Source organism: Nerophis ophidion, linkage group LG04 (assembly GCF_033978795.1).
Source record: "Nerophis ophidion isolate RoL-2023_Sa linkage group LG04, RoL_Noph_v1.0, whole genome shotgun sequence".
Taxonomy (NCBI): Eukaryota; Metazoa; Chordata; class Actinopteri; order Syngnathiformes; family Syngnathidae; genus Nerophis; species Nerophis ophidion.
In genome coordinates this window covers 10,535,245-10,561,761 of record NC_084614.1, presented here as the reverse complement: position 1 = coordinate 10,561,761, position 26,517 = coordinate 10,535,245, and the positions used below count along the sequence as shown (strand labels likewise).

At 39.5% G+C, this 26,517-nt stretch overlaps 2 protein-coding genes across 4 annotated transcripts; one reads left to right on the top strand and one right to left on the bottom strand.

Annotated features, from left to right (window-relative positions):
• Positions 1-1,189: 1,189 nt before the first annotated feature.
• Positions 1,190-17,652, bottom strand: LOC133550887 (stress-induced-phosphoprotein 1-like). Its single transcript, XM_061897009.1, has 14 exons — positions 17,495-17,652; positions 11,456-11,665; positions 11,227-11,368; positions 10,381-10,519; positions 8,817-8,988; positions 8,606-8,732; positions 8,384-8,486; positions 7,028-7,148; positions 5,728-5,824; positions 5,519-5,643; positions 5,396-5,432; positions 5,176-5,279; positions 1,680-1,852; positions 1,190-1,592 (listed from the first exon to the last, which is right to left on the bottom strand). Exons 1-14 carry the CDS (start codon positions 17,501-17,503, stop codon positions 1,520-1,522), a joined length of 1,632 nt encoding a protein of 543 aa, XP_061752993.1. The 5' UTR covers positions 17,504-17,652; the 3' UTR covers positions 1,190-1,519.
• LOC133550888 (spermatogenesis-associated protein 22-like) lies at positions 17,577-25,533 on the top strand. 3 transcript variants are annotated; one of them, XM_061897011.1, is made up of 7 exons: positions 17,577-18,254; positions 18,484-18,618; positions 18,857-19,034; positions 19,171-19,441; positions 19,534-19,657; positions 19,721-19,818; positions 25,245-25,533. In XM_061897011.1, the coding sequence occupies exons 1-7, from the start codon at positions 18,212-18,214 to the stop codon at positions 25,434-25,436; spliced, it is 1,041 nt and encodes a 346-aa protein (XP_061752995.1). In that variant the 5' UTR covers positions 17,577-18,211; the 3' UTR covers positions 25,437-25,533. The 3 variants fall into 3 exon arrangements, with proteins under 3 accessions (XP_061752995.1, XP_061752996.1, XP_061752994.1); XM_061897012.1 differs by having other exon boundaries at positions 19,156-19,441; positions 19,721-19,791; XM_061897010.1 differs by having other exon boundaries at positions 19,156-19,441.
• Positions 25,534-26,517: the final 984 nt, after the last annotated feature.

Sequence of the window (26,517 nt, the reverse complement as noted above, 5' to 3'; positions counted from 1 at the left end):
TCATGGGATAGGACGACTGTACTGTATTAAGGAGAGGATGACTGCAGCCATGTATTGTGAGATTTTGGCCAAAAACCTCCTTCCCTCAGTCAGATCATTGAAGATGAGTCGTGGCTGGATCTTCCAAGATGACAATGACCCAAAGCACACAGCCAGGAAAACCAAGATGTGGCTTCGTAAGAACCATATCAAGGTTCTAGAGTGGCCTAGCCAGTTTCCAGACCTAAATCCAATTGAAAATCTTTGGAGGGAGCTGAAAGTCTGTTACTCAGCGACAGCCCAGAAACCTGACTGACCTAGAGAAGATCTGTGTGGAGGAGTGGGCCAAAAGCCCTCCTGCAATCTGTGCAAACCTGCTGAAGAACTACAGGAAACATTTGACCTCTGTAATTGCAAACAATGGCTACTTTACCAAATATTAATGTTGGTGTTCAAATACTTATTTTCAGTTTCATCATACAAATAAATTGTTAAAAAATCTTAGATTGTGATTTCTGGATTTTTTTTTTTTTAGGTTATCTCTCATACAGTGGACATGCACCTACCGTAAAAATTTCAGACCCCTCCATGATTTCTAAGTGGGAGAACTTGCAAAATACCAGGGTGATCAAATACTTATTTTCTTTACTGTATGTATGTATATATATATATATATATATATATATATATATATTGACTTGGTGAATTCTAGTTGTAAATATACTCCTCCCCTCTGAACCACGCCTCCCACCTACCGAAATATGAGGTCTCAAGGTTGGCAAATATGCCTTACGACTATGCTTAAACCACATTACTCAGGTTAGCAGGTATAGCATGAGCATGTGAATCTTGTAAAGCTAACACAAATCTACTTTGTGATTTATCTTCCACAGTTGTTTTTAATTGAAATTCATGTGACTTTTGGATTACAATTTTGCCAAACTAATCTCTAACAGAGTGCCTACATTTTCTTTAATGTTAATGATAGAATGTTATGCAGAGGTGTACGTACAACAACTTTATAGATAAATGATACTAGAGTGGGGGTAAGGGTTTTCTTCTTTCTGGGGGAGATACTTTTAATTGACAATAATGTATAAATTGGAATCATGAAAAAAAATCAAATATCTTTAAATTTCGATGAGTACAAAAGTAATATCGAATCTGCTCTCATGTGCAGAGATAATTAAAAAAGGCGAAAGAGGCAATGAACTTTAAAAGCATCGCTTTTAGTCAAACCATTCAGAGGGAAAACAAACAATCTCAAGTTGTGTTCAACATTGACAGCTGTGTTTGTGGAACTTCATTGCTTGTTCACATGAAAACATTAACTTTAAAGTGAACTATAATTTTTGAAGTTGATGCAGTAAATCTTAAAGTGAATAGCGTTTGAAAAATGAAAAGAAAGAACACAAGGTTTCAGTGAAAACATGAACACTATAATTTTTGAAGGCAACAAAAAGAGCAATGTAATATTTAGAGATTTGCATTTTGTTCCCCTTTCTTGGGTGTTTCTTCACGCCTTGGATTTTGTGTCACATCAATGGATGGCTATGAGTCCAACATCCAAGAGTTTCTGGATCTTCTTAGCAATAACGGGGTTTTTTAAGTGGCTGAGGGGAAGAACAAAAAAAGATTATTTTTAATTAGTCATCTCCAAATGCAGACACAGGGAATGACACAAAAGTTGTGAAACATACTCGCTGAGCGCCTGGGGGTCCTTCTGCATTTGCTCGAGGATCATGCGCATGGCCGGGTCGGACATAATCTGCTGTACCTCAGGATCGGCCATTGCTCTTTTCTTTACTTCCTCTGGACTGTCGTTCCTCGTTGCCTGACTGACCATACAGCGCTGTAAGCCCTCTGTGGCTTCCTGAGTGGAGTAGGCAGAAGATAAAAATCATTGCTTCTGCACATATCACTTTTTTTTTATCAACTTGTTAGGATTGAATCTGTTGCCAAGGATTGGTCCAATCTTTGTTGACGGCATTATTACACTTAGTAAATAAGCACTAAGCAGGGGTGAGAACCTTTCACCTTAAACTGATATTAAACAAAGAATGTAACCATGTACGGGCCGTATCAGGGCCACAAACAGGTTAAATCCGGCCTGTGGCATCAGTTTGCTGCATTTTTTTCAATGAAAGACACTGCTGTTCTAAATGTGCCCACTGGATGTCACCATAGCAATTCAGGTGTAACCTAAATCACACATGACATTGTCTAGAGGTGGCAAGGTCTAACAAGATCTAGAGAGCTAACTGTAGTGATCGGCTGTTTACATCTCACCCGACGCCAACGTGAACACAGCGCTCTCTCTCCTGCTGAAACCGTACACAAACAGCAGCGGGTCCACCCGGATGGTGTTTACATTATCGCAGGGGACTTTTAATAAGGCCAACAAGTAAAATGTTCTACTGGGGGAGAGAACACTTTGGATCATGTTTACACCATTATCAAGCACGCATTAAAAGTCAAATCCCTCCCCCATCTCGGCCAGTCAGACCATCTTTCCCTCCTGCTGTCTCCAGCCTACTCCCCCCTCAGACGCAAAGTCAGACCCACCATAAAGACAATTACAACCTGGCCTGAAAATCCTCTGTCAGGCCTACAGGAGTGATTCAGCTTTACAGACTGGGACTTATTTGAACACCAGGATCTGGAGACTTACACAGGAACTGTACTGGACTATATCAAGTTCTAAATTGAGAATGTGACTGTCAATAAAATAATCCGGGTTTTCCCTAACCAGAAACCCTGGATGACCAGTCAGGTACGCTCTCTTCTCAGGGCCCGCAACGCTGCTTTCAGGTTAGGTGACAGAGCTCTGGGCAGGGCTACTCAGGTTGGCCTGAAGAAAGGAATTAAAAAATATAAGGGGGACCACAGGATTAGTATAGAGTCCCACCTGTCGAGCAACAACTCACGAGAGGTGTGGCGGGGCATACACCACATCACCAACTTCCGAGGCTGTGATGTATCAACAGCAGACCTGAGATCCGCTAGCAGAGGAGCTAAATAGCTTCTTTGGTCACTTTAAGACACCACTGCAGCACTCATCTGTTCCAGCCCTTCCCCCACCTCCTCCAGGCTCTTCTACCACCCCACTGACTATACAGGAGCATGATATCAGAGGGGTAATAATAATAATAATAATGGATTAGATTTATATCGCGCTTTTCTATTGTTAGATACTCAAAGCGCTCACAGAGAAGTGGGAACCCATCATTCATTCACACCTGGTGGTGGTAAGCTACATCTGTAGCCACAGCTGCCCTGGGGTAGACTGGCGGAAGCGTGGCTGCCAGTTTGCGCCTACCTCCGACCACCACTTATCATTCATTCACCAGTGTGAGCGGCACCGGGGGCAAGGGTGAAGTGTCCTGCCCAAAGACACAACAGCAGCGATTTGGATGTCAATAGGTGGGAAGCGAACCTGCAACCCTCAGGTTTCTGGCACGGCCGCTCTACCCACTACGCCATGCCGCCCAGGTGCTCCTGACAGTGGACCCCAGGAAAGCTGCTGGCCCGGACGGAGTTCCTAGCAGGGTGCTCAGAGCGTGCGCCCACCAGCTCACCCCCACCTTTACCAGGATCTTCAATCTCTCCCTGTCCCAGGCAGTCATCCCGTCCTGCCTGAAATCAGCAATAAAAATCACAGTGCCGAAGAAGTCTCCCATCACCACCCTGAATGATTACCGCCCGGTGGGCCTCACCCCGGTAAATAATGAAGTGCTTCGAGAGGCTGTCTCTACAGCACATCAGGGACTGTCTCTCCCAAGATTTTGACTCCTACCAGTTCGCATATTGGGCGAAAAGGATCCACTGAGGATGCCGTCACTGTGGATCTCCACTTTGCTCTACAACACCTGAAGCAACAGCACAGCTACGTCCGGATGCTCTTTGTGGATTACAGTTCTGCCTTTAATACAATAATACTGGACATCTTCATTACAAAACTGAACACACTCGTATTAATTATAATATGAACGGGTCCAGTGCCGAACACAGTCGGCACTGGTCCAATTAAAAGTAGTTTTAGGAAGATCTTTTTTTATTTTGTCGGTGGATCGTGAGGCTTTTACAGTTTCATCGTTTCCTCCATTGTCATAAATAGTAGTCACCAATCCTGCCATTAAAAGTATGGTACCCCCCCCCCGAATTCATCTTTTAATGAAGGACCGTGGTTGAATCAGGGATAATTTTTGCACACGACTTCTCAAAGGAAGGCACACTGCCACGAATCATCAGTTACATATAAGGCACTTTTTACTTTGAATGATGCTGAAAGTTTGTGTAGTGACTTGCGCTGGTTAGAACAAACATAGCATTTTCCTTCATTGGGTTTCATTGTTGAAATGATGTTGCACAGTCGATTTTACATCAATTTAAATTGGCCGAGTCATGCAAGGATGTTTGGGTAAATGTCTACCATGTATGAAAAATCAACTGACGTCACATATGGCTAAATCGTCACAAAAAGAGTAAATTCCAAACGGACCGTTTGGAGGAAGTATAATGTAAGACGAGATTGTTTTATTATCGCTGCATTATCACAGTTTAATTTTAAATTTTCGAGACTTATGCATATTCTAAATACACAAGACTGAAGTGTTTTCTATCAGGCATTCTGGCTTTGCTGGAATAAAAAATTGCAACATTAGCTCGTAGCAGTCCGACTGAGTCCGGTCTGACTGCAAGTTTTTCTGCCAACTGTTGAAGCCAGATCAACCCAATTTTACGTCACAAGCAATAAATGCATCGAAATATGGCACCGTTTGATTTTAAGTAAATCAATACTTCGTAGCACCAATGGAATTCGGACTGTTTAAATGTAGCCATCCGACAGCTGAGTCGGAACAGCTTAGTCATACATAAAAGATTAAACTAGGGTCACACTACTGTTTACTGTTGAAGTGTGAGAAGTATTTTTTAATTTTGATTCTGCATTAGTGTAAAGAACAGGAAATGGGGTAGTCAGCAATATGTTTGAATAGAAGAAAAACTCCACAACAATCGTCTCAGAGATTGTCAGCAGAGTTTTGTTGTGAAGCGCAGAACTGTGAAAAAAGGGGCACGGCAAATGAGGAAATAAATCTGGAATTAATAGCCTCTTTTCCACCGATGCTACTTCACAAGGTAACCGTGCATGCGTGGCATGGCTCAACTGCCTAGTTTGGGTGCTTTTTATGATACCTTTGAGGAAGAATCAAGCTCCATAGCCTTCTGGTACACGTCCATAGCTTTGGAAAAATCTTTCATGGCCTCCAAAGCAGCTCCTTTGCGTGTGTACCCTTTAACTGTGGACACATTTTCTTAAATTAGCTCTTAAATGTGACAAGAACTAAACTTCAATTGCAATGTGAAACACATTTCATGTTTCAGTAATTAAAATAGAAAGGAATGTCCAACTCACTGAAAGTGGGTTCAAGCTTGATGCACTCCTCACAGTCCTGACCATACAAAAAAAGACAAGTTATTTAAATGTGACTACGGTAATTAAATCACACACTGGTGCTTTGTCAATGCTGAACAGCACCTTCAGGGCCAGTTGAAACTCCAACAACTTTGTGTAGCATGCAGCTCTGTTACTGAAGAGTTTTGCATCACTTGGGTTTCTTTTAATAGCCTCACTGTAATGTTTCATGGCTAAGGGGTAGTCTCCTACAGGAAAAAACAAGAGTTAGGGTAACTGTCGAATTACAATTGGAATGGAAAGCAACAAGAGCTTTAAACTGTTGCACAGACCTTTCTGGAAGGCCTCATTGCCCTTGTTCTTCTCCTCCAGGGCCAGGTCAGGATTTATGTAAGCTTGTTTCTCCTGTTCTTTCAGAATCTTCTCTGCCTGCAAAATTCGGTCAAAATGATGATAGGAGTTAAGTATACAATAATGTTTCTTACATACAGTCATGGGAAATAATAAAGACCTTATTGTACATGCAAAAGGGCAAACATTTGGCAGAACTACCATGTGATTTGTATTATTTGTTTTTTGACAAATACAACACATGTCAAAGCTGTTTTCAAACAGACATTCGACCCAATTGGTCAGATTGACTTGGAATTTAAAGAATCAACACACAATTTGGTTTGATTGGATGATTATTAGTAGATCGCACAGTTCAGTACATATTCCGTACAATTGACCACTAAATGTTAACACACGAATACGTTTTTCAACTTGTTTAAGTCGGGGTCCACGTTAATCAATTAATGGTACACACTTCCAGAGGACTGGACAAGCACACGTGTAAAATTAGGTTAAAAACATGCCTGCCATTACCTAAAATATGTGTCTTAATTCAAATTACAGTAAGTTGTTGAATCTTTAAAAACTGTTAAACTACAGTAGAAACCACTGTAAATGTGCCTCATCCTACACTTTAAGCGTGAGTGAATAATGCCGGAATAATGCACTACTGACTTGACAAGTTTGAAAGAGATGATACAGCATTATCTGCTCACAGATGGTACCTGGTGGTTGTTTGAGTAAACTGCAGCTTGTCCTAAATAGTCCTACTCCTTAATACTTCAGTCACATGCAATATTCTCACAGGAATGAGGAAAAAATACAGTGGTACGTACTGTATAAGTGTCCAATTCGATATTGATCTTGGAAATAGTACGGATAATAGCAGAAAACCAAATATTAAAAAAAAATAAAAATAATATTGGATCATTTCCTTGCATCTAAATCTATGATAAAAGATCTGATACAACCAGTCTTGCAGCGCGTTTATTTGTGTAAAGCTGCACATCCAGTTAAATGTGCTCCTTTAAACACATACGGTTGGAATTGTTTTGTATTTTAGTGAATTTACAAAAAGGTAAACATGGTAGGCTATAGGATACTAGTAGTAGTAATATCAGTTGTATCGGTTATAAAGTTGTATCGGTACAACCCTAACAGTGAACACCTCAGTTATCAACAACATCAAATTGTAATGCAAATGTGTTGGATTTTCAAATGTAGAGACAGACATGCATTTACTGTAAACCACAATAATTAGATCTGATGAGTTGTGTGTTTGTGTTGCAGGTGATGCACCTGTTGACACTTTTTTAAGACATCAGGAGTGCGATGCTCTGTTAAACTCTTGTTGAAATACTGAACAGCTTCTTTGTACTTCTCCTGTTTGAAGTACGAGTTACCGATCCTGGCGAGTGCCCTTTAAATAGAAAAGATAAACATTAATAGGCACCCTATTATGTCAAAGATCATTACTCTATGAAAGTCTAAACACACCTAAGAGCATAATTAAATTTTTCACCTTTCCCATTGTTCTTTAACAGACATCCCACTATTTTTAAGGATGCAACGATACTCTATTATTAGGGATTCTGAACCGCGGTTTGTGTTCGTGTGTGTATGTGCGTGAGCAAGCTAGAGCAAACGCCAGACTTCCAGTTTAAGGTAGCGAAAAACCCTCACGACGTAAAATCCATTCATTGTTGTGTATTTCACATAGTTGTAAGGGGAGCACAAGAGAAAACCAATTAAGAAATATGGCCAGCACTAGCATTAATGTTTAAAGATAACATTTTGAAGAAGGACCGACTTCATTCAAATGCACCTTGCTAGAAACAGTGTCTCAACATTGCAGACAGCTCACGTAGCGTTGCGAAAATTAAATTCGAAAAAATGTACCCTTAACTGGGACACTCAGGCACTGAATGACTTTGTTACTGAACTATTGATCCAAACTAGGTGAGTAAATCTACCTATGAAGTAATCGGGCGAAAAAAATATTTTTGAATCACAATTTCTGTGTATATTTTTGCTATGATTCAACTCCAGAGAAGAATTGTTCAAATCCTTTTTTAGTTTGTGGATAAACACTTTTTGTTACTGAAATGATTATTGCTCAACTTTTTTGTGTTTCCACACATTATTTTGGACTACATCAAATTCAAACCGCAATTTTAAGTATTTTCATTAAATAACTATTGACGTTATAAAAATTTAAAAAAAAAACACAATTTGGGTTAATTCTTGGCGTTGCAAAACCACTTGTGAGAAGCACAAGTGTATGCAATTACCATTTGAAAGTGTTGTCCAGTAACGTTTTATAGTATTTACTACCCACAGATACTTACTGCTGAATATATTTTTTTGATGACAAGCAGAAAAAAATAACGTTGAGGAAAAGTGTTTATACAAACAACGTACTGAAACAGAAACAAAAACTGTTGGCCAAAAAAAAAAAAGTGAGGTACAGATTGTATTGTGTGTTACTGTACCGTTGCACACCTAACTATTGTCCCATTGTTTTTAAAAAATGCAATAACACCCACTTTTTAAAACAATGAAGCAAAAGCTAATATCTAAAACTCTGAATAGCAAAGGAGATTTATGTTTTCCTCAACAAAATAACCCTAAAAAATCAAATAGTCAAGAACTCACTTTGCAATTTGTCTGTAGTCTTCACGATTCTCTCTGCCAACCTCAATAGCCTTCTCACAGAGTTCCCTGCACTTTTCAAAATCACCCTTCTCGAAGTGAACAGCTAAAGGGAACATACAAAAGACGACAGGATTCTGAGTGAACTGATCTAGATTATTGGCAAATCTATATTCCACAAAAATCTAAAAGACGAACAAATCAAAGTTAGAATCTGGTATTAACCGGCTTGGTTAGAGATATAAGCCATGTTGGTAGGATCATGTTGGACTGCTTCTTCGTAATGCTTCAGCGCCGTCTCAAAGTCCTTGTTCTTATATGCAGTATTCCCAAGTTCTTTTGCTTTCAAAGCCTGCCGAGAATTAACACTGGTATTTATACACTCATCCGTGGCCAAACACTGTTCAAATGTGAGCTAAATCTTTTTTGAACTTACATTTTTCTTGTTATCAGGGAGGTCTTCGTTTGAAGGAGGAGGAGGCTGCTTTTCTTTTGGCTTAGAAGGAGGAGGAGTAGGAGGTGTGGGTTCATCATCATCATCCATCCCAGACAAGTTTAGTCCCAGCAGCACAGAGAGTGTGGTCATCACTCTGGGATCCTGCAGCTTCCTGCAAGTACAAATATAGCACACAACACTCTTTGGGAAGTTTTAAAGCTTTTTATCAAATGGGTTTACTCTAGGGAAAGGCTTTTTCATGTTTAATTAGCTCTACTAGATCATCTACTGGACATAGAATATAACAAGCAAAATTATTTTAGTGACACTAGTGATTTAGGGCTGTATAAGTAAACATTGATTGATTGATTGATTTCACAGTTTTGCGAGTTTACTGCCTGGTCTGACAATACTATGGTTCCGCTCCGTCAGACAGCAGTGATGAGGACACCAACAAGTTCCTGCAGTGAAATCACGCAACACAATTGGTATGTTGAACTTTTGCAACAACAACTACGCAGAAGATCTAACTGGACAATGAGAAAAATAACTTTTTTCTTTTCTAATTTTTGTGCTTCTAACGTAAATATCCAATTGTTAAAATCAGAGCACATGCTAGGCTCGAACTGGCAACCATACATTCCCACTAATTTAGAATTACGTCGGGCAGTGCTAGCGAGTGTGCTAAAAAGCCATCGCTTGTCAAAACCGCTGTGCAGCGTGGCTTGTAAAGATGTTAGGTAGTGTGGATTAACCAACCATACCTCGCACAGCCACACTCGCTGGCATCTGTTACACCTGACACAACCCTTCTGTTTATTTTATAATTCAATTTATCCAGCCATCCATCCATTTATGTTATTTTTTATGCTCCAGACTATTTGTCTTTAGTGGAAAATGTGAAAAAATGGTTATTTTAATAGTTATGGTTGCCGACCCACCTAACACTTTTTTCATCGGCAAGCTGCGTCAAGAAAAAGGCATTCCGCCTTAAAAAAAGAGAAGCCAGTGAGTCTTAATTTACTTACTTATTCATGGAAGCCATTGAGGAATGTAAATTTGGCGCATCCAATTAGTCAAATATAAAGTGTAGCCTGGGTGTCATTTTCTAAACGCAGCTCTTTTTCTTTTTGTTAGCCTGTGGCACATGGTAGAAATAAAATAAAAACAGCAATAATTTAAAAATAGAGCAAATATTAATATGAGAAAAGTCTGAAATGTTGATACCAATAATACATTTATTTGTCTTTAAATATTTTTTACAATTTTTACTACCCTTTTCTTTCACATTAATATTGATTGCCTTATATACTTGAAATCTTACAACTTATTTTATTATCGTGGTATCAAATGAGTATCGAGAATCGTGGAAATTCTTCAGTATCGACTACTGAAATTCCGGTATCATGACAACCCTGTCTTCTGTATTTTCTTTACCCCATAAGGTATGTAAGGAAAAAACTAACGTGGTAAATTGGGCAAGTTTCTTAAGCTAACAAGATAAAAAACACGCGCACCCACACACACACACACACACACGAAGAACAAGAACAAAAGCACATACGTGCCAAGCGCTGAAGGGTTGCTCCTGAGCTGCTCCAGGAGTTCTCTGTAGCTCGGATCTGCCAAGAGCTCTCGGGTTCGAGAATCAGTCTCCAGTTTTTGATACAAATTGGGCATGGCGAAAGGATTCATCGATTTCTCTGAAGGAAAAACATAAATGGTCATTAGCTGAACAAAGTGCCAAGCTGAAAAGATGTCCCTTGCTTTCCGTCACATTTTTGCTGAGCAGTACAGCTCAGATTAGTTCACAAAATAATGAATATTGCACCAAATATAACCAAACTCTACTGCTTGGTGTAAAAAGCTTGAGTCAGTAATGGCCATTGATGACTAAAATGCAATGAAATAAAAGTGCCTTCTTATCGTGTATATACTACTTCTTCCAACAGTCAATAGACCCTTTTCCACCGCATAACTTTCCCACTTACCTAGATAAATATAAATCCCCCTGTGTTTAGAACAAAAACTAGCCGGGTAGATTTTGTTCTTTAGGAACCATTCGGAGTTCCTCCTAGCTGGGTTGGACTTTTCAAAGCTACCGAGAACCTTTTCAGGGGCAGGCTGTACTGTCAAACGCTGATTGGTTGACCACTGTTTGGGGGTGTTCCTAAATCTTCATTTTTCAAACTCGATTGCTATCAGAATGTGTGGCAATTTGTTTATTTTATATCTCTTGTGTGTTTCTATTACAACGAACAACATACATTGACAACAGAGAGAAAAAAACACAAACCACACATGAACCTATAGATCCAGGAATCAGAAGTCCCAGGAACCAAGTTTTGGTGGAAAAGGGCCTAATTTTACCCCATGGTTCCCTTTTATGTACGGATATAAAAAGACCTACCTGCAAGCCGGGACTCTATGTTCTGTAAACCCTCCTTTAGCTGCTGATTGGTCGGCTCTTTGCGAAGTCCCTCTTGGTACGTCGATTTGGCATCCTCAAGCCGACCAAGGAATTCCTGTGCTGCAGCTTTACGGGAATAGCCCTTGTTGATAAAAATGGGAATTGGCTATCAGATTAGACTACTGCATGGCTTTTATAGTCACAAGGATTACAGGACAAGCCACCTCACCTTTCCCCAGTCTGGTTTTATCTTGATGGTCTCACAAGCATCCTCCAAGGCCTTTTCGTAATTGCCCTTTTTGGCATAGGCAGCCGAGCGGTTACTGAACAAGACATGATTTTTGGGATCGAGGGTCAGGGCTTCAGTGTAACAGCGTACTGCCTCGTCGATATTCCCTGCACTTAGTGCTTTGTTGCCCTGGTCTTTTAATGCAGAAACCTTTAAAACATGAGGAAAGAAACAATCTTTAAAATATCACAATGATTACTGTGAATTAGAGCTGGGCGATATTGGCTTTTTTTAATATCGCGATATTTTTATGCCATATTGCGATACACGATATATGTTACGATATTTTGCCTTGGCCTTGAATGAACACTTGATGCATATAATCACAGCAGTATGATGATTCTATGTGTCTACATTAAAACATTCTTCTTCATACTGCATTAATATATCCTCATTTTAAACTTTCATGCAGAGAGGGAAATCAAAACTAAGTCAATTGACCAAAACTGTATTTATTAAATACTCTTCATTCTCTCACGGGTGACTTTTTAAATGAAAGAACAAATTAATAGTGTTGCTACCTTTTTGTAGTAACACTTCTGCCGCATACTTTGCATTGATTGATTGATACTTTTATTAATAGATTGCACAGTACAGTACATATTCCGTACAATTGACCACTAAATGGTAACACCTGAATAGGTTTTTCAACTGGTTTAAGTCGGGGTCCACGTTAATCAATTCATGGTACAAATATATACTATCAGCATAATACAGTCATAACACATAATCATCATAGTATATACATTGAACAGCATATTGCTGTTGTCTGCTGAAAATCTTCCCACTTGGAGCCAAACCACCGCCAGATGATAGACCCCCTGCTCTTTATGTTGGACATTTATTGTTCTTCCTCCATTTGTGATAAGTTTCGCACCATCTCTCTCTTGCATTGTCACAAGCTCCGCTCGCTCGACCTGGCTCAGCTAATGTTAGCCATGCTGCTACCTCTCTGATCGGCAAGAGCTATGACGCTAGACTCGCGAGAGTATGTGACGTATGTAAGAAGACGGGCTTGTTTTCCGTATCTGTCAGAAGGAGAGACGAGGAGGAGTGAGAAACGCCTGTTGTGTGATGCCCGCAGCTAGATGCAACTCGACCTGCCTCGTCTAACGTTAGCCATGCTAACGTTAGCTCTCTGCGAGAGCATATGACACTACATACGCGACAGTATGTGACGTATGCAAGAAAGCGGGCTTATTTTACGTCTCTGTGAGAAGGACAGACGAGAAGGAGTGAGACACGTCAGTAATGTAATGCACGCAGCTTAAAGCAACGGTGTGAGAACATAGAATCGAATATTACGATTAAGTCATTTTCTATATCGCACAGAGACAAACCTGCGATATGTCGTATATATCGCCCAGCCCTACTGTGAATAGAGGGTTTTGTAGATATACTGTAAATGAAAAACATTTAAAACTATCATCATTATATATGACATGCACCTCCGGATAGGTTGATTGACAAAACTAAAGCGTGAATTTTGTCTATCTGTGTTAGCCCTGCGATTAGGGGAGACTTCTCGGGGGGGGGGGACCCCGCCTTCCACCCGAGTGAAGCTGTGATAGGCCCCAGCCCCGCTGCGAGCCCGAGAGGGACAATCGGCAGAAAATTGATGAAAGGATTAATTGTTGTAACGGACATGTCTAGCTGTGTCCTGCCAACTTGACAGCGTCAAGCAAATGAACGCATCTTCAAAGCAATGTAGCATTCTAGCCAACGGCTAACGTTTCTTTACAGTGCAAAGCAACTTCTAAGTCAGTAATCCTGGCCTCGTTGGCAGAAAATTAATTTAGTTTATTTAAAAATATCATCAGTGGGTGATGAGGAATAGCTAAACATTCTACACCACACATCGTAGGAAGAAATGCTAACTGTTAAGCTAGAGCTCTTGAATGTCAAGAGAGCTGGGCGGATTAATATAAATATTTACGGAAAAGATACCAAGTACAGGTAGTATCCTTACAAATTCAATACTACAGCGGTAAGATTGATATTTTTTTAATGATCAAAAAAACTTTTGTCAATTTTATTACTATTTACAAACATTTTAACAGAAATGTAGATAGAAACATGATACAACAGAAAGTAGCCAGCTATTGACAGTAAATAATACAACCGGAAATGATGCAGTATGTTACTGCAGACATCAGCAGCCAAACTTTTGTGGCATTGGTAACTCATTTTGAAATGTTTTTATTGTTTTGTATGTCATTTCAATGGCAAATATATGGTGATATATATCTTTATCGCAGGAGGCTGCAATATATATACCAAAATACATTTTAGACCAGTGATTATCTTCTGTGTTACATGTACCACTAGTGGTACTTGGGCTCCATCTTAATGGTATGCCAAAAAGTGTGTAAATATGTACTGTATGTAGAGTATCATTGTTGTTACTATTTGTGCATTTTGGGCAAAGTTACAGTGACCAAATATATCAAATATACTTACTAAACAAAACCTCTGCATTGTTTTACTACTGCGGTACTGTATTGTAATGTTGGTCATTATGGACGTACTTGGAAAGCCAAGTTTTTCTATGGTGATACTTTGTGAAAAAGGTTTGAGAACTGCAATTTTAGAGATAACGTACACTTTCTTCAATGCCTGGTAAACCTGATTTGTGTAACACATTTGCACAGGTGCCAATGACAAGCTATGAAAGAAACAGGCAGCTGCTCATGTCAGACTGGTGCAGTAGCTATTGGCAAAATGTATTATTTGGATTATGCACAGGACAAGGTACATGCGACACTTGTATATATCGACACAAATTGGCTTGAATAGTGATTATAATATGGCTTGAGTCACAATTAGCACTGACACATTTTAGAATCCATAAATTAGTTATACTTAATACTGGGGTTGGGGATATGGCTGAAAATATTATCACAATATACATTGGTTGATATTGACATTTTTTATGATGAAAAATAATATATTAAATGTTAACATTTGTATATCAAATGCAACCTTCCTCTGATTGTGATCCCCTCAGTTATCAAGGCAGAACGAAAATAAATGTCAACACAACAATGGAAAAAAATCAGTGTAAACATTCTAAAATCAAAATAATCACTTTTTTAAGTTAAAGTACCAATGATTGTCACACTGTCACACATACACACACACGCGCACACGCACACAAGCACACACGCACACACACAGGGTGTGGTGAAATTATCCTCTGCATTTGACCCTAACAATAACCTCTTCAAACTAAGGTGCAAAAATAAAGACATATATTAGAACTGCTTAGTAAAGGGTAACAATATAGTGCAAAGTGTGAAAATGTAAACAAAGTAACCTGAGAACACTTTTTGCAGGTTTACTGTCAGGATGTTACATGGTCTGTGTAACATTTAATTTAGTCTGTTAAACTTATGTCAGTTGTAGTGATATGCAGTAATTATTATTGAAACATGATTGGACTAAATTATTATTTTATAGTAGTACATCTAATATGTATTTTAGTTATACATTCCTGCACTTAAGTTCCTACTTGTTGTTTCCTGATATGTAAAATAGTGCTCTATAACAGTGGTTCTCAAATGGGGGTAAGTGTACCCCTGGGGGTACTTGAAGGTATGCCAAGGGGTATGTGAGACTTTTTTTTTTTAATATTCTAAAAATAGCAACAATTCAAAAATCTTTTATAAATATATCTATTGAATAATCCATCCATCCATCCATTTTCTACCGCTTATTCCCTTTGGGGTCTCGGGGGGCGCTGGTGCCTATCTCAGCTAGAATCGGACGTAAGGCGGGTTACACCCTGGACAAGTCGCCACCTCATCGCAGTATTTATTGAACAATACTTCAACAAAATATGAATGTAAGTTCATAAACTGAGAAAAGAAATGCAACAATGCAATATTCAGTGTTGACAGCTAGATTATTTGTGGACATGTTCCATAAATATTGATGTTAAAGATTTCTTTTTTTGTGAAGAAATTTTTTAGAATTAAGTTCATGAATCCAGATGGATCTCTATTACAATCACCAAAGAGGGCACTTTAAGTTGACGATTACTTCTATGTGTAGAAATCTTTATTTATAATTTAATAATTTTTTTATTTATCAACAAGTTTTTAGTTTTTTTTCCCGTATTTTTTCCAAATAGTTCAAGAAAGACCACTACAAATGAGCAATACTTTGCACTGTTATGCAATTTAATGAATCAGAAACTGATGACATAGTGCTGTATTTTACTTCCTTTTTTCAACCAAAAATGTTTTGCTCTGATTAGGGCAGTGGTTCTTAACCTGGGTTCGTTCGAACCCTAGGGGTTCGGTCAGTCGGCCTCAGGGGATCAACGAAGCCTCCGTCCAAACCTGACTAAATAACAAGTTCAATGTTTTATTATTATAATCAAATGACAGCAATCATTTCCATGAGATTATTTCCTAATACCGGCATAAGTATTTTGGCACACTTACAATGACAAAAAACAACAACATTGTTTTCCATGAGCTCTGTACAAGGTGGGGTTGGAAATAATTTGTACCCCTTTCAGATATCGCATTTAGGTCCCACTAAAACATGTTGCACAATGAGATGTAAACATGGGATCATGTGTACTTTCCTGTAACTTTATGTTTGTAACATATATCTTTATGAGTGGCCCTGCGATGAGGTGGCAACTTGTCCAGGGTGTACCCCGACCTCCCGTCCTATTGTAGCTGAGATAGGTGCCAGCGCCCCCCGCGACCCCAAAAGGGAATAAGCGGTAGAAAATGGATGGATCTTTATGAGTATTTCCTTAATATAGTAACATCATTAAATTAAGAAAAAACATTTTATTTTTCACTATGGAAGGGTTCGGTGAATGCGCATTTGAAACTGCCGGGGTTCGGTACCTCCAACAAGATTAGGGGGTACTTGAATTAAAATGTCCACAGGGGGTACATCACTGAGAAAAGGTTGAGAAACACTGCTCTATAACTACAATACAGCGTTTGTTTGTCTTGTTTTTTCCCCTTGATTGCTATGGTTATTTTGTTCGGGGAAACCTTCAGCGTTTATGCGCATGCTCAATAGCGTTGGGTAGCATATGTTTATGGGTAGAAATTGTTTCCAGAACACCGGTTCTTATAGTTAAGGCGCTGTTAAAAAATAAATAAATAGATTACATAACGCAAAATAAAACGGCTATGCAAGGCAATATTGTGTCGATCGGCATACATTTATGTCAGCGACAGAAGAAATCCAGCGGAGTCATGACAGCATCACCGTGTGCATCTCAAAAGATCTTTCCCCTCACAGCACCGACTAACTAAAGTAACATGCAGACTGTAACCTGCAACGTGTGGAGTAGATTTATTTCCACAATTCTACTTGGCAGTCCTTACACGTACATTTTAAATGAGGCTATAACCATGTCATTCATAGTCTTAATAAAGGAAGCACCACTCATGTTAGCCGAGATATGCTAACTTAGTTTGGAAGAGTCTGAGATCATGTTAGCAGTGGTGGATATAGTCAGATATAATCAATGCAAGGACCAGACGCTCAGAAAACTATTATTTTACGGTTCAAGAATAATAACGACAACGATGATGAGTCATGATCAAAAGGTACGCTGGACAGTTATCTAACCTTGCAGTGGACAATCACCAATTGCACGCTGTGCTATAGTATAAAGCAGCAACTAACACGACAAAATAAGCAAATATTGAATTAATCATACGTTTTAAACAAATCTACTAACTCATCTTCAAACATATATCAAAGCTGAGTTAGCCTGGCAGCTCCAACGTCTTATTAGCGGGTTGATGCTAATCTTGCATGCAGTGGACAATCAAGCTAACTGAGCGGACTGAATACAATATGCTCGTGGAATCAAATAGCCGTGCTAGCCTCTGAATGGGTATTCATAAAAGACTCGAAGCTGAGGCAAATCAGAGAATAAACTACTCGATGTGTGTCAAGTTTTGAATCAGAACAAGACAATATTTGTCGGCTACTCACTTTCTCCATGGTGCAAGCATGAGGTTCCTTCCAGAAACTACTGCGGAGTTAGCGCCGCCCCCTCAACGATGCGTCGGTTGCCAGTTGTGAATGGCGAACATCCGCAGTTGACGTTGGCATTGGATATAATGTTGGGTGGAAACTTCCAGAAAGTCCTGGAAACGCCCTAGCTTTGTTACGCAAATTCAAGCACCTAAACTTGAAGTTGAAGGCAGGAGCTATGTTTTAACCGCAGGTGTGGCAGTATTGACAGGAAAATGTAAACTGGGGCAAAATCATTGAATGTCCACTAAAAAAGAACACTTATGTATCACGTTTTGTATTGTACCAGCATGGCATTTATACTGATGTCCTCTTAACGTAAACGTTTATCCAATTGTATGTGTTGACCGTGAAGGCACCATATATGACTCACTACAGTGCCATCTGTGGCGCTTTCGGTACCAGGGTGTTTAACCTTTATTTTTTTGTTGATTTAAGTCACTTTACTCTTGCCTAGTATGTTAATAGCAAACAGCTTTATTTTCCACAGGTGGTGTCTGTGCGTTAACCTAGTCTTTGGACGTTAGTCTCTAGACATAGCTGTTTAATACTAATGATCAGTTAGCACAGCTAACATAGTAGCCTGCAATAAACATTTGAACTAATAGGCTTTTTTTAGTTCGGTAATTTTTCAATTTATTCAATTAATTTATTTGCTACTAGCATCTTACAACCATGATGAGAAGGAATGAGAATATGTCAAGCAGAAACCCAGCAGGTTTGTGAATAAAGTTAATTGATAGACTAAATATATAATTGTTTTATGAATATATTTAACAAAATTCCTGGCTTAATGCATGTAAAACACTTGACGTCAATAAGTAAAACTTATTTGAATTTATTCAAATAGTTATGCATTAAATCCTATATGTTATGCGCCAATATCATTGTTCTAATTTGTCAAATGATCCTATACTTTTATGTGTTGTCTGTTCTGTTTCCAATAGGTGGTTTCTCAGTGCCGCTTTTCAATCACAAGAAAATAAATCGAATTCCTTTGACATCTACTCCCTCTGAGACTGAGTTTTTTTCTCATCGTGAGTCCATGCCAAGTACTAGCTCTGCAACCCATTGTACACCAGGTGAAGTAGACTTTCAGGCTTGTTTAACCTTTACTACAATAGTGTCTTTATGCCATTTATAAACTGAATGTACTGTGGATAAAAACAGTACCCCTAAAATCAAGAGCCTCTTAAAAGTCAGCAAAGAGACTTATAGATGGTATTAAACTGTATTTCCAGCTGACTGCTCAGTCACATGATATAATTCCGATCAAATAGGACAATCTGTGGCAGCCGCAGTTTTACATTGTTTTTTCAGGTTCCTATGGATCTTACCAGGCTTCAAATTCCTCTTCTGATGCTCATCCAAGTCGCAAGTGGAACAAACAAGACATGCCACAATCTACTCAGCCCCAACAACATGGCAGTTACAGACCCGTCCCAAGAATGAGATCGTACACACCCATAGCACATCCATACAAGTTTGGAAGTAATAGGTGAGTTGTAGTTACTGCTTGTACCTGACTGACCAACACTTAACAGCAACAAACAACAGAAAAATGTCACGATCGCAACCCTTGTTGGCTGAAATAATAACACATATAGGTGACCTTCCAGCAATCCCATGTCCAGACAGATTCAATATCAAACCTCCACCATCAATGACACTGCACCAAGCAAGCAGAGACTTCATTCTGGGTTCTCCCAGATGAGCCACCAGTCATCTCAAAGGACAGCCAATTCCACACAGTCCAGACCTCTGCCTGTTGCTGTTCAGCCACCTCGTGGGTTAGCTGCTCAGACGACACAGCCACTAAACAAATGGAATTTTACGAACAGTTTTGGACCACATACCTTTGTGGGGAAAATAAACTCCAACAAACCTCAGTCTCAAAGTCAAAAGGTAATTACATCTGCAAAATAGACATTGTCAGAGTCAATGAGTAGATTTTCATTTATATAATCAATGTATTTTCTGTTTTCTTTTTTTTTTAGTGTGAAAATAGTCCCAATAAAGCACCTTTTGACAACTCACTCAGGATTTTGACAGCTGTTATTGATGGCATGAGACACTGGAGTCAATTCAAAGACAAAGTGACATACTTTTTTGAGATATTTGGTGAGTAAATCACCGCTGTCAACTTTATAAGCACAATAACGTTACTGTATGTGCTTTTCTCAGCAACTCTCGACTCTGCTGTCACCTTTGGTCGCCATGGATCCAAGAACTTCCTGTTGAGAGACCACAAGGAGGTTGTGCAATGTATCTTCTATGAAAATGTGAGCTGAGCAAATACATCAAAAAACACTCAGTCATTTAGAAGTGACTGTGTCTTTTTTGTGTTATTAGGGGACTAATAGTTATATCCCACAGGAGTGCAAAGTGTTATAGTCATTTCTCTCCCTCAGAATTGTTTATATGCATAATAGGGATGAGCTTTTAGCTTGAACTAAATTTTAAAGTAATTATAATTTTTCGTGCATTCAAGTCGGCTGCACAGTGGCCCTCTCGTTAACATGTTGGTCTCAGTAAATCGCGGGTTCATATCTTTGCTTCGGCATCTGTGTGAAGTGTGTGCGTGCTTGGGTCCTGTCTAAGTACTTTGACTTCCTCCCACATTGCAAGAATATGCATTTTAAGTTTAATTGAAAACCCTCAAAGAGGCTGTTTGCAACCTCTCCACGGATGTGTGGAGTGTGCTAACTTTCTAATCTGTTTTAAGGTATAATTCTTACGGCTTTTTAAACTTAATGGCGTAAACTACACTTACGTAACACACACGCATTCGCTTTCTGTCTTATACCGTCTGTTGAAAATCGGAATCGTCCCCTATTGAGAAAGTACACGTTCTGTATTGAGCCATGGGACACACTTTTTCCCATATATTTATTGATATGCAAATAAAAAATATCTGTAATCTGCCAATAGATTTCATCGAATGACCAAAGCTTCACGACAGATAGGCTAACCCAATCAACGCAAGCACGTCTGATCGCTCACCTGTCAAACTTATCGCAGTTTGACTTTTCTGCCATCTGGAAATTTGTTTTGCTTTTGCTTTCTGTCATGACCCAAAGCTCATGACCATAGGTCAGGATGGGAACGTAGATCGACCGGTAAATTGAGAGCTTTGCCTTCCGGCTCAGCTCCTTCTTCACCACAATGGATCGGTACAACGTCCGCATTACTGAAGACGCCGCACCGATCCGCCTGTCGATCTCACGATCCACTCTTCCCCCACTCGTGAACAAGACTCCTAGGTACTTGAACTCCTCCACTTGGGGCAGGGTCTCCTCCCCAACCCGGAGATGGTATTCCACCCTTTTCCGGGCGAGAACCATGGACTCGGACTTGGAGGTGCTGATTCTCATTCCGGTCGTTTCACACTCGGCTGCGAACCGATCCAGTGAGAGCTGAAGATCCCGGTCAGATGAAGCCATCAGGACCACATCATCTGCAAATCTGTTATTGTCTTGTCCTCAAAATACTAGTTGTCTATCTAAGTTGTTAAACATGAACATAGTATGTCCAGCTGATGATGGTAACTTTATTTTTTGTGATAGAGTGATTGGAGCACATACTTGTTGGTCACAAAAAACATTCATGAGGTGTGGTTCTTTTATGAATTTATTATGGGTCTACTGAAAATGCGACCAAATCTGCTGTGTCAAAAGTATACATACAGCAATGTTAGTATTTGGTTACATGTCCATTGGCAAGTTTCACTGCAAAAAGGCGCTTTTGGTAGCCATCCACAAGCTTCGGGTAAGCTTTTGGTTGAATTTTTGACCACTCCTCTTGACAAAATTGATGCAGTTAGCTAAATTTGTTGGTTTTCTGACATGGACTTTTTTTCTTTAGCATAGTCCACACGTTTAAGTCAAGTCTTTGGGAAGGCCATCCTAAAACCTTAATTCTAGCCTGATTTAGCCATTCCTTTACCACGTTTGACATGTGTTTGGGGTATTGTCCTGTTGGAACACCCAACTGCGCCAAAGACCCAACCTCTGAGCTGATGATTATAAGTTGTCCTGAAGAATTTGGAGGTAATCCTCCTTTTTCATTTTCCCATTTAGTCTCTGTAAAGGACCAGTTCCATTGGCAGCAAAACAAACTCAGAGCATAATAAAGGATGAAATGAAGGAACTCTCCTGAAGGAATAAATAAAGTACTATCTAATCTAATACTACCACCACCATGCTTTACTGTAGGATGGTGTTCCTGGGATTAAAGGCCTCACCTTTTCTCCTCCAAACATATTGCTGGGTATTGTGGCCGAACAGCTAAAATTTTCATTTCATCTGACATCACATGGACAAAGATAAGACCTTCTGGAGTAAATTCTGTGGTCAGATGAAACAAACATTTTGCAAGGTGTCCCTTATTTTTTTTTTCAGGGATTCAACATCCTTAGTTGTTAGCCAATGCTAGTTTAGCCCGGATTTGCAAATCAAGCTACTGAAGTTTTTCGTGTATCGTAACAACAATGTGACAGCAAATTGTTAGTTGCTTTTCTTGGGCTGTTTTTGTGTATGTGCACGTGCTTCCTGGGTGTACGTGTGGTCGAGAAAGCCTGAACGCCAGACAAATTCCTCAGGCTGACTTTTAATATCATTAGTAATTTTGAGGGCTTCACGGTGGCAGAGGGGTTAGTGCGTCTGCCTCACAATACGAAGGTCCTGCAGTCCTGGGTTCAAATCCAGGCTCGGGATCTTTCTGTGTGGAGTTTGCGTGTTCTCCCCGTGAATGCGTGGCTTCCCTCCGGGTACTCCGGCTTCCTCCCACTTCCAAAGACATGCACCTGGGGATAGGTTGATTGGCGACACTAAATTGGCCCTAGTGTGTGAATGTGAGTGTGAATGTTGTCTGTCTATCTGTGTTGGCCCTGCGATGAGGTGGCGACTTGTCCAGGGTGTACCCCGCCTTCCGCCCGTTGTAGCTGAGATAGGCACCAGCGCCCCCCGCGACCCCGAAAGGGAATAAGCGGTAGAAAAGGGATGGGATGGATGGATAGTAAATTTGAGAAATATAGACATTTAAAAATGTATATGTTTTGTGAAACCACAAAAGGTATCTTTAGATAGGTGGCGGTGTTCTTGGTTTATCTATTGAGCAAGTTGCAAACAGCCCCTTTGAATTGTCCATAGGTTTGTCTATATATAGACTAAATGGATGGCCACACTAATTGTTAAACATATATTCACCTTTGATATGTCTAGATTAGGAATGAGCTCTTCAGAACATATTAAGTTTGTTTTTTCCTGTATACATAATTTCTTATTAAGAATAAATATTTTCAAAATAGTTTTAAACATTAAACGTGTGTGATTCGTAAGCCACTTGACAAACAGAAATAAAAATCAAATTAATCTGCCTGCAGTTGTGCTAGATTTAGTCTTCAGACCACAAACTATTTTAGACTGAATAGATAGCGCCTCTACTGGTTGGAGCCAATTAATGCATTTTTCCCTCAAACAATAATCCATTCATCCATTTTCTATCGCTTGTCCCCTTCGGGGTCGCAGGGGTTGCTCAAGCTTATCTCAGCTGCATTCGGGGAGAAGGCGGGGTACTCCCAGGAAAAGTCGCTACCTGATCTATCCATCCATTTTCTACTGCTTGCCCCTTTCGATAAATTTTACTTGATTCCAACTACAGTATTTCTACTGTGGGGGTCATCGGTTTTTTTTCTCTCTCAGTAGTAGAGCTCAACTGACAAGTAAACTATATACAAACCCCGTTTCCATATGAGTTGGGAAATTGTGTTAGATGTAAATATAAACGGAATACAATGATTTGCAAATCCTTTTTAACCCATTTTCAATTGAGTGCACTACAAAGACAAAATATTTGATGTTCAAACTCATAAACTTTTTTGTTGTTGTAAATAACTAACTTAGAATTTCATGGATGCAAAACGTGCCAGATTAGTTGGGAAAGGGCATGTTCACCACTGTGTTGTTTCATCACGTTTTCTTTTAACAACACTCAATAAACCTTTAGGAACTAAGGAGACACATTTTTGAAGCTTTTCAGGTGGAATTCTTTCCCATTTTTGTTTTATGTACAGGTTAAGTTGTTCAACAGTCCGGGGTCTCTGTTGTGGTATTTTAGGCTTCATAATGCGCCACACATTTTCAATGGGGGACAGGTTGCAAGCCAGGCTAGTACCCGCACTCTTTTACCACGAAGCCACGCTGTTGTAACAAGTGACTTGGCATTGTCTTGCTGAAATAAGCAAGGGCGTCCATGATAACGTTGCTTGGATGGCAACATATGTAGCTCCAAAACCTGTACGTACCTTTCAGCATTAATGGTGCCTTCACAGATGTGTAAGTTACCCATGCCTTGGGCACTAATGCACCCTCATACCATCACAGATGCTGGCTTTTCAACTTTGCACCTAGAATAGTCCTGATGGTTCTTTTCCTCTTTGGTCCGGAGGACACAACGTTCACCGTTTCTAAAAAACAATTTGAATCGTGGACTCGTCAGACCACAGAACACTTTTCCACTTTGCATCAGTCCATCTTAGCTGAGCTCGGGCCTAGAGAAGCCGTCGTTGATAAATGGCTTTGGCTTTGCATAGTAGTTTTAACTTGCACTTACAGATGTAGCGACAAACTGTAGTTACTGACAGTGGTTTTCAATCAATCAATGATTATTTATATAGCCCCAAATCACTAGTGTCTCAAAGGGCTGCACAAACCACAACACAAACCACTACGACATCATTGGGCCACATAAGGGCAAGGAAAACTCACACCCAGTGGGACGTCGGTGACAATGATGACTATGAGAAACCTTGGAGAGGACTGCATATGTGGGCAACCCCCCCTCTAGGGGCCCGAAAGCAATGGATATCGAGCGGGTCTAACATGATACTGTGAAAGTGTTCCTGAGCCCATGTGGTGATATACTTTACACACGGATGTCGCTTTTTGATCCAGTACCGCCTGAGGAAACGAAGGTCCGTTATATCATCGGTTACATGCAGTGATTTCTCCAGATTCTCTGATCCTTTTGATGGTATTACGTACCGTAGATGGTGAAATTCCTAAATTTCTTGCAATAGCCAGTTGAGAAATGTTCTTAAACTGTTTGACAATTTGCTCACGCATTTGTTCACAAAGTGGTGACCGTTTCCCAATCCATGTTTGTGAATGACTGAGCATTTCACGGAAGCTGCTTTTATACCCAATCATGGCACCCACCTGTTCCCAATTAGCCTGCACACCTGTGGGATGTTCCAAATAAGTGTTTGATGAAAATTCCTCAACTTTATCAGTATTATTTGCAACCTTTCCCAACTTATTTGTCATGTGTTGCTGGCATCAAATTCTAAAGTTAATGATTATTTGAAAAAAACAACAACTGTTCATCAGTTTGAACATCAAATACGTTGTCTTTGTAGCATATTCAACTGAATATGGGTTGAAAATTATTTGCAAATCATTGTATTCCGTTTATATTTTCATCTAACACAATTTCCCAACTCATATGGAAACAGGGTTTGTAGATATATACATTTCTGACAGTTGTGACCAAAACAAAAACATTCCAAACTTCCTGAATTTCTATGTTTCATCTACTTTGGTATGGAATGCATACCATGATCCTAAATATATATGGTGGATTACATTGTGGTCATTTCTGTATGCCTTGACTAATAGGTAACAATTATTTTTGTTCATTGGTGCAAAAGGAGCAAGAACTACCTCGTCTGATCCGTGGTCAAGTTCATCGCTGTGTGGGTAACTATGATCGCAGCAGAGATGTCCTGGTGTGTGTGTCGGTCAGATCCGCCCAGCCCTCAGAGGTCAGGAACGCTCAGGAGGCCGTCAAAGCCTGCGATGCTCACATGCGGAAACTGGTCAGATTGCTTAGCGAAGTCTGACTGCTTAAAATATTTCTCATGTGAAAAATAACAAAGATGTAATGGATAGCAGTGTTGTCATAAGGTACTTTTTTCTATACAGTAATATATTCAATATTCAAAAGTTTTTTTTTTTGGTTTATAAATGGTTTTAAATACTTAGCGGTGTTTTGGAAAAACAAAAACAGTGGAATTTGCTTGTTGTGATATTCTTGTATCAGTTTGTGCAATTAAATTAAACTATTCATGTGACCACAATTCTGGTTGAAAAAAAGTCTCTCTTTTTAGATTTGTTTTATTTAATAAAAGCACTGACCATCAAAGAATGTTTAGAGTTTATTTGTGATAAAGCAACCACGATGAGGTCATTTTTCAAAATACAGCTTTCAAACACAGGCAGGTACGACTGACATGACATCAAGTACAGTCATTTTATTTACAGCCAAACATCACAATGAGCAAAAACACTAACAATAAGTCTAATCTATCAAAACACCAGTGCTGTGACTTCAATTACAGTGGTTTCGACAAGAAAGGGATAACACCAGTCACACAGTATGAGGTACAAGTGTTTCTTTCCCAAACCTTTTTTGAATATGGCAACCCTATTTGGTAATCATTTCTTGGTATGGCATTGCAGGCAGACTAGACTCCCCAGGATTTATTTTTTTTGGATGGCTATGCCTTAATGCCTGATTTTGCAGCAGATTTTGCACAAATGTGTGCCAAAAGTTGCAATTTTTTCTGGCTGATAATAACATTGCATCAGTTTGTGATTTATACAAGTTCATAATCAATGTTTTAAAGTGTTATTGGTAGTTGTGAGGCACTAATTAAGTTATGTATATTTATTTGGCATAGGGCCGTCAAAGTGAACGTGGTAATAACAAGTAAAGGCTAATTTTCATTAACATCACCATTTTTTGAAGCATAATTAATGTGTGTGCGTCATGTGTGACCAGGCCCGCAGTGACCAATCAGTAGAGATCTGGTCAATTCCAGATTGGCCTGAGTAAACTGGTAAGGTTGTTCATTGAGAGAACATTATTAGATTTAACATCATGAAGAATATGTGTAGACCTGCTCTATATGAAAATGCACT

Excerpts from the sequence above, each read along its gene's own strand:
- LOC133550887 (XM_061897009.1), bottom strand. Across the intron at positions 11,369-11,455 it reads TAAAACCAGACTGGGGAAAG|GGCTATTCCCGTAAAGCTGC; the intron begins GTGAGGTGGCTT and ends TTTATCAACAAG. Across the intron at positions 8,487-8,605 it reads TTATATCTCTAACCAAGCCG|CTGTTCACTTCGAGAAGGGT; the intron begins GTTAATACCAGA and ends TGTTCCCTTTAG.
- LOC133550888 (XM_061897010.1), top strand. The coding sequence starts at position 18,212 with ATGATGAGAAGGAATGAGAATATGTCAAGCAGAAACCCAGCAG. Across the intron at positions 18,255-18,483 it reads GTCAAGCAGAAACCCAGCAG|GTGGTTTCTCAGTGCCGCTT; the intron begins GTTTGTGAATAA and ends TGTTTCCAATAG. Across the intron at positions 19,442-19,533 it reads CTCAGTCTCAAAGTCAAAAG|TGTGAAAATAGTCCCAATAA; the intron begins GTAATTACATCT and ends TTTTTTTTTTAG.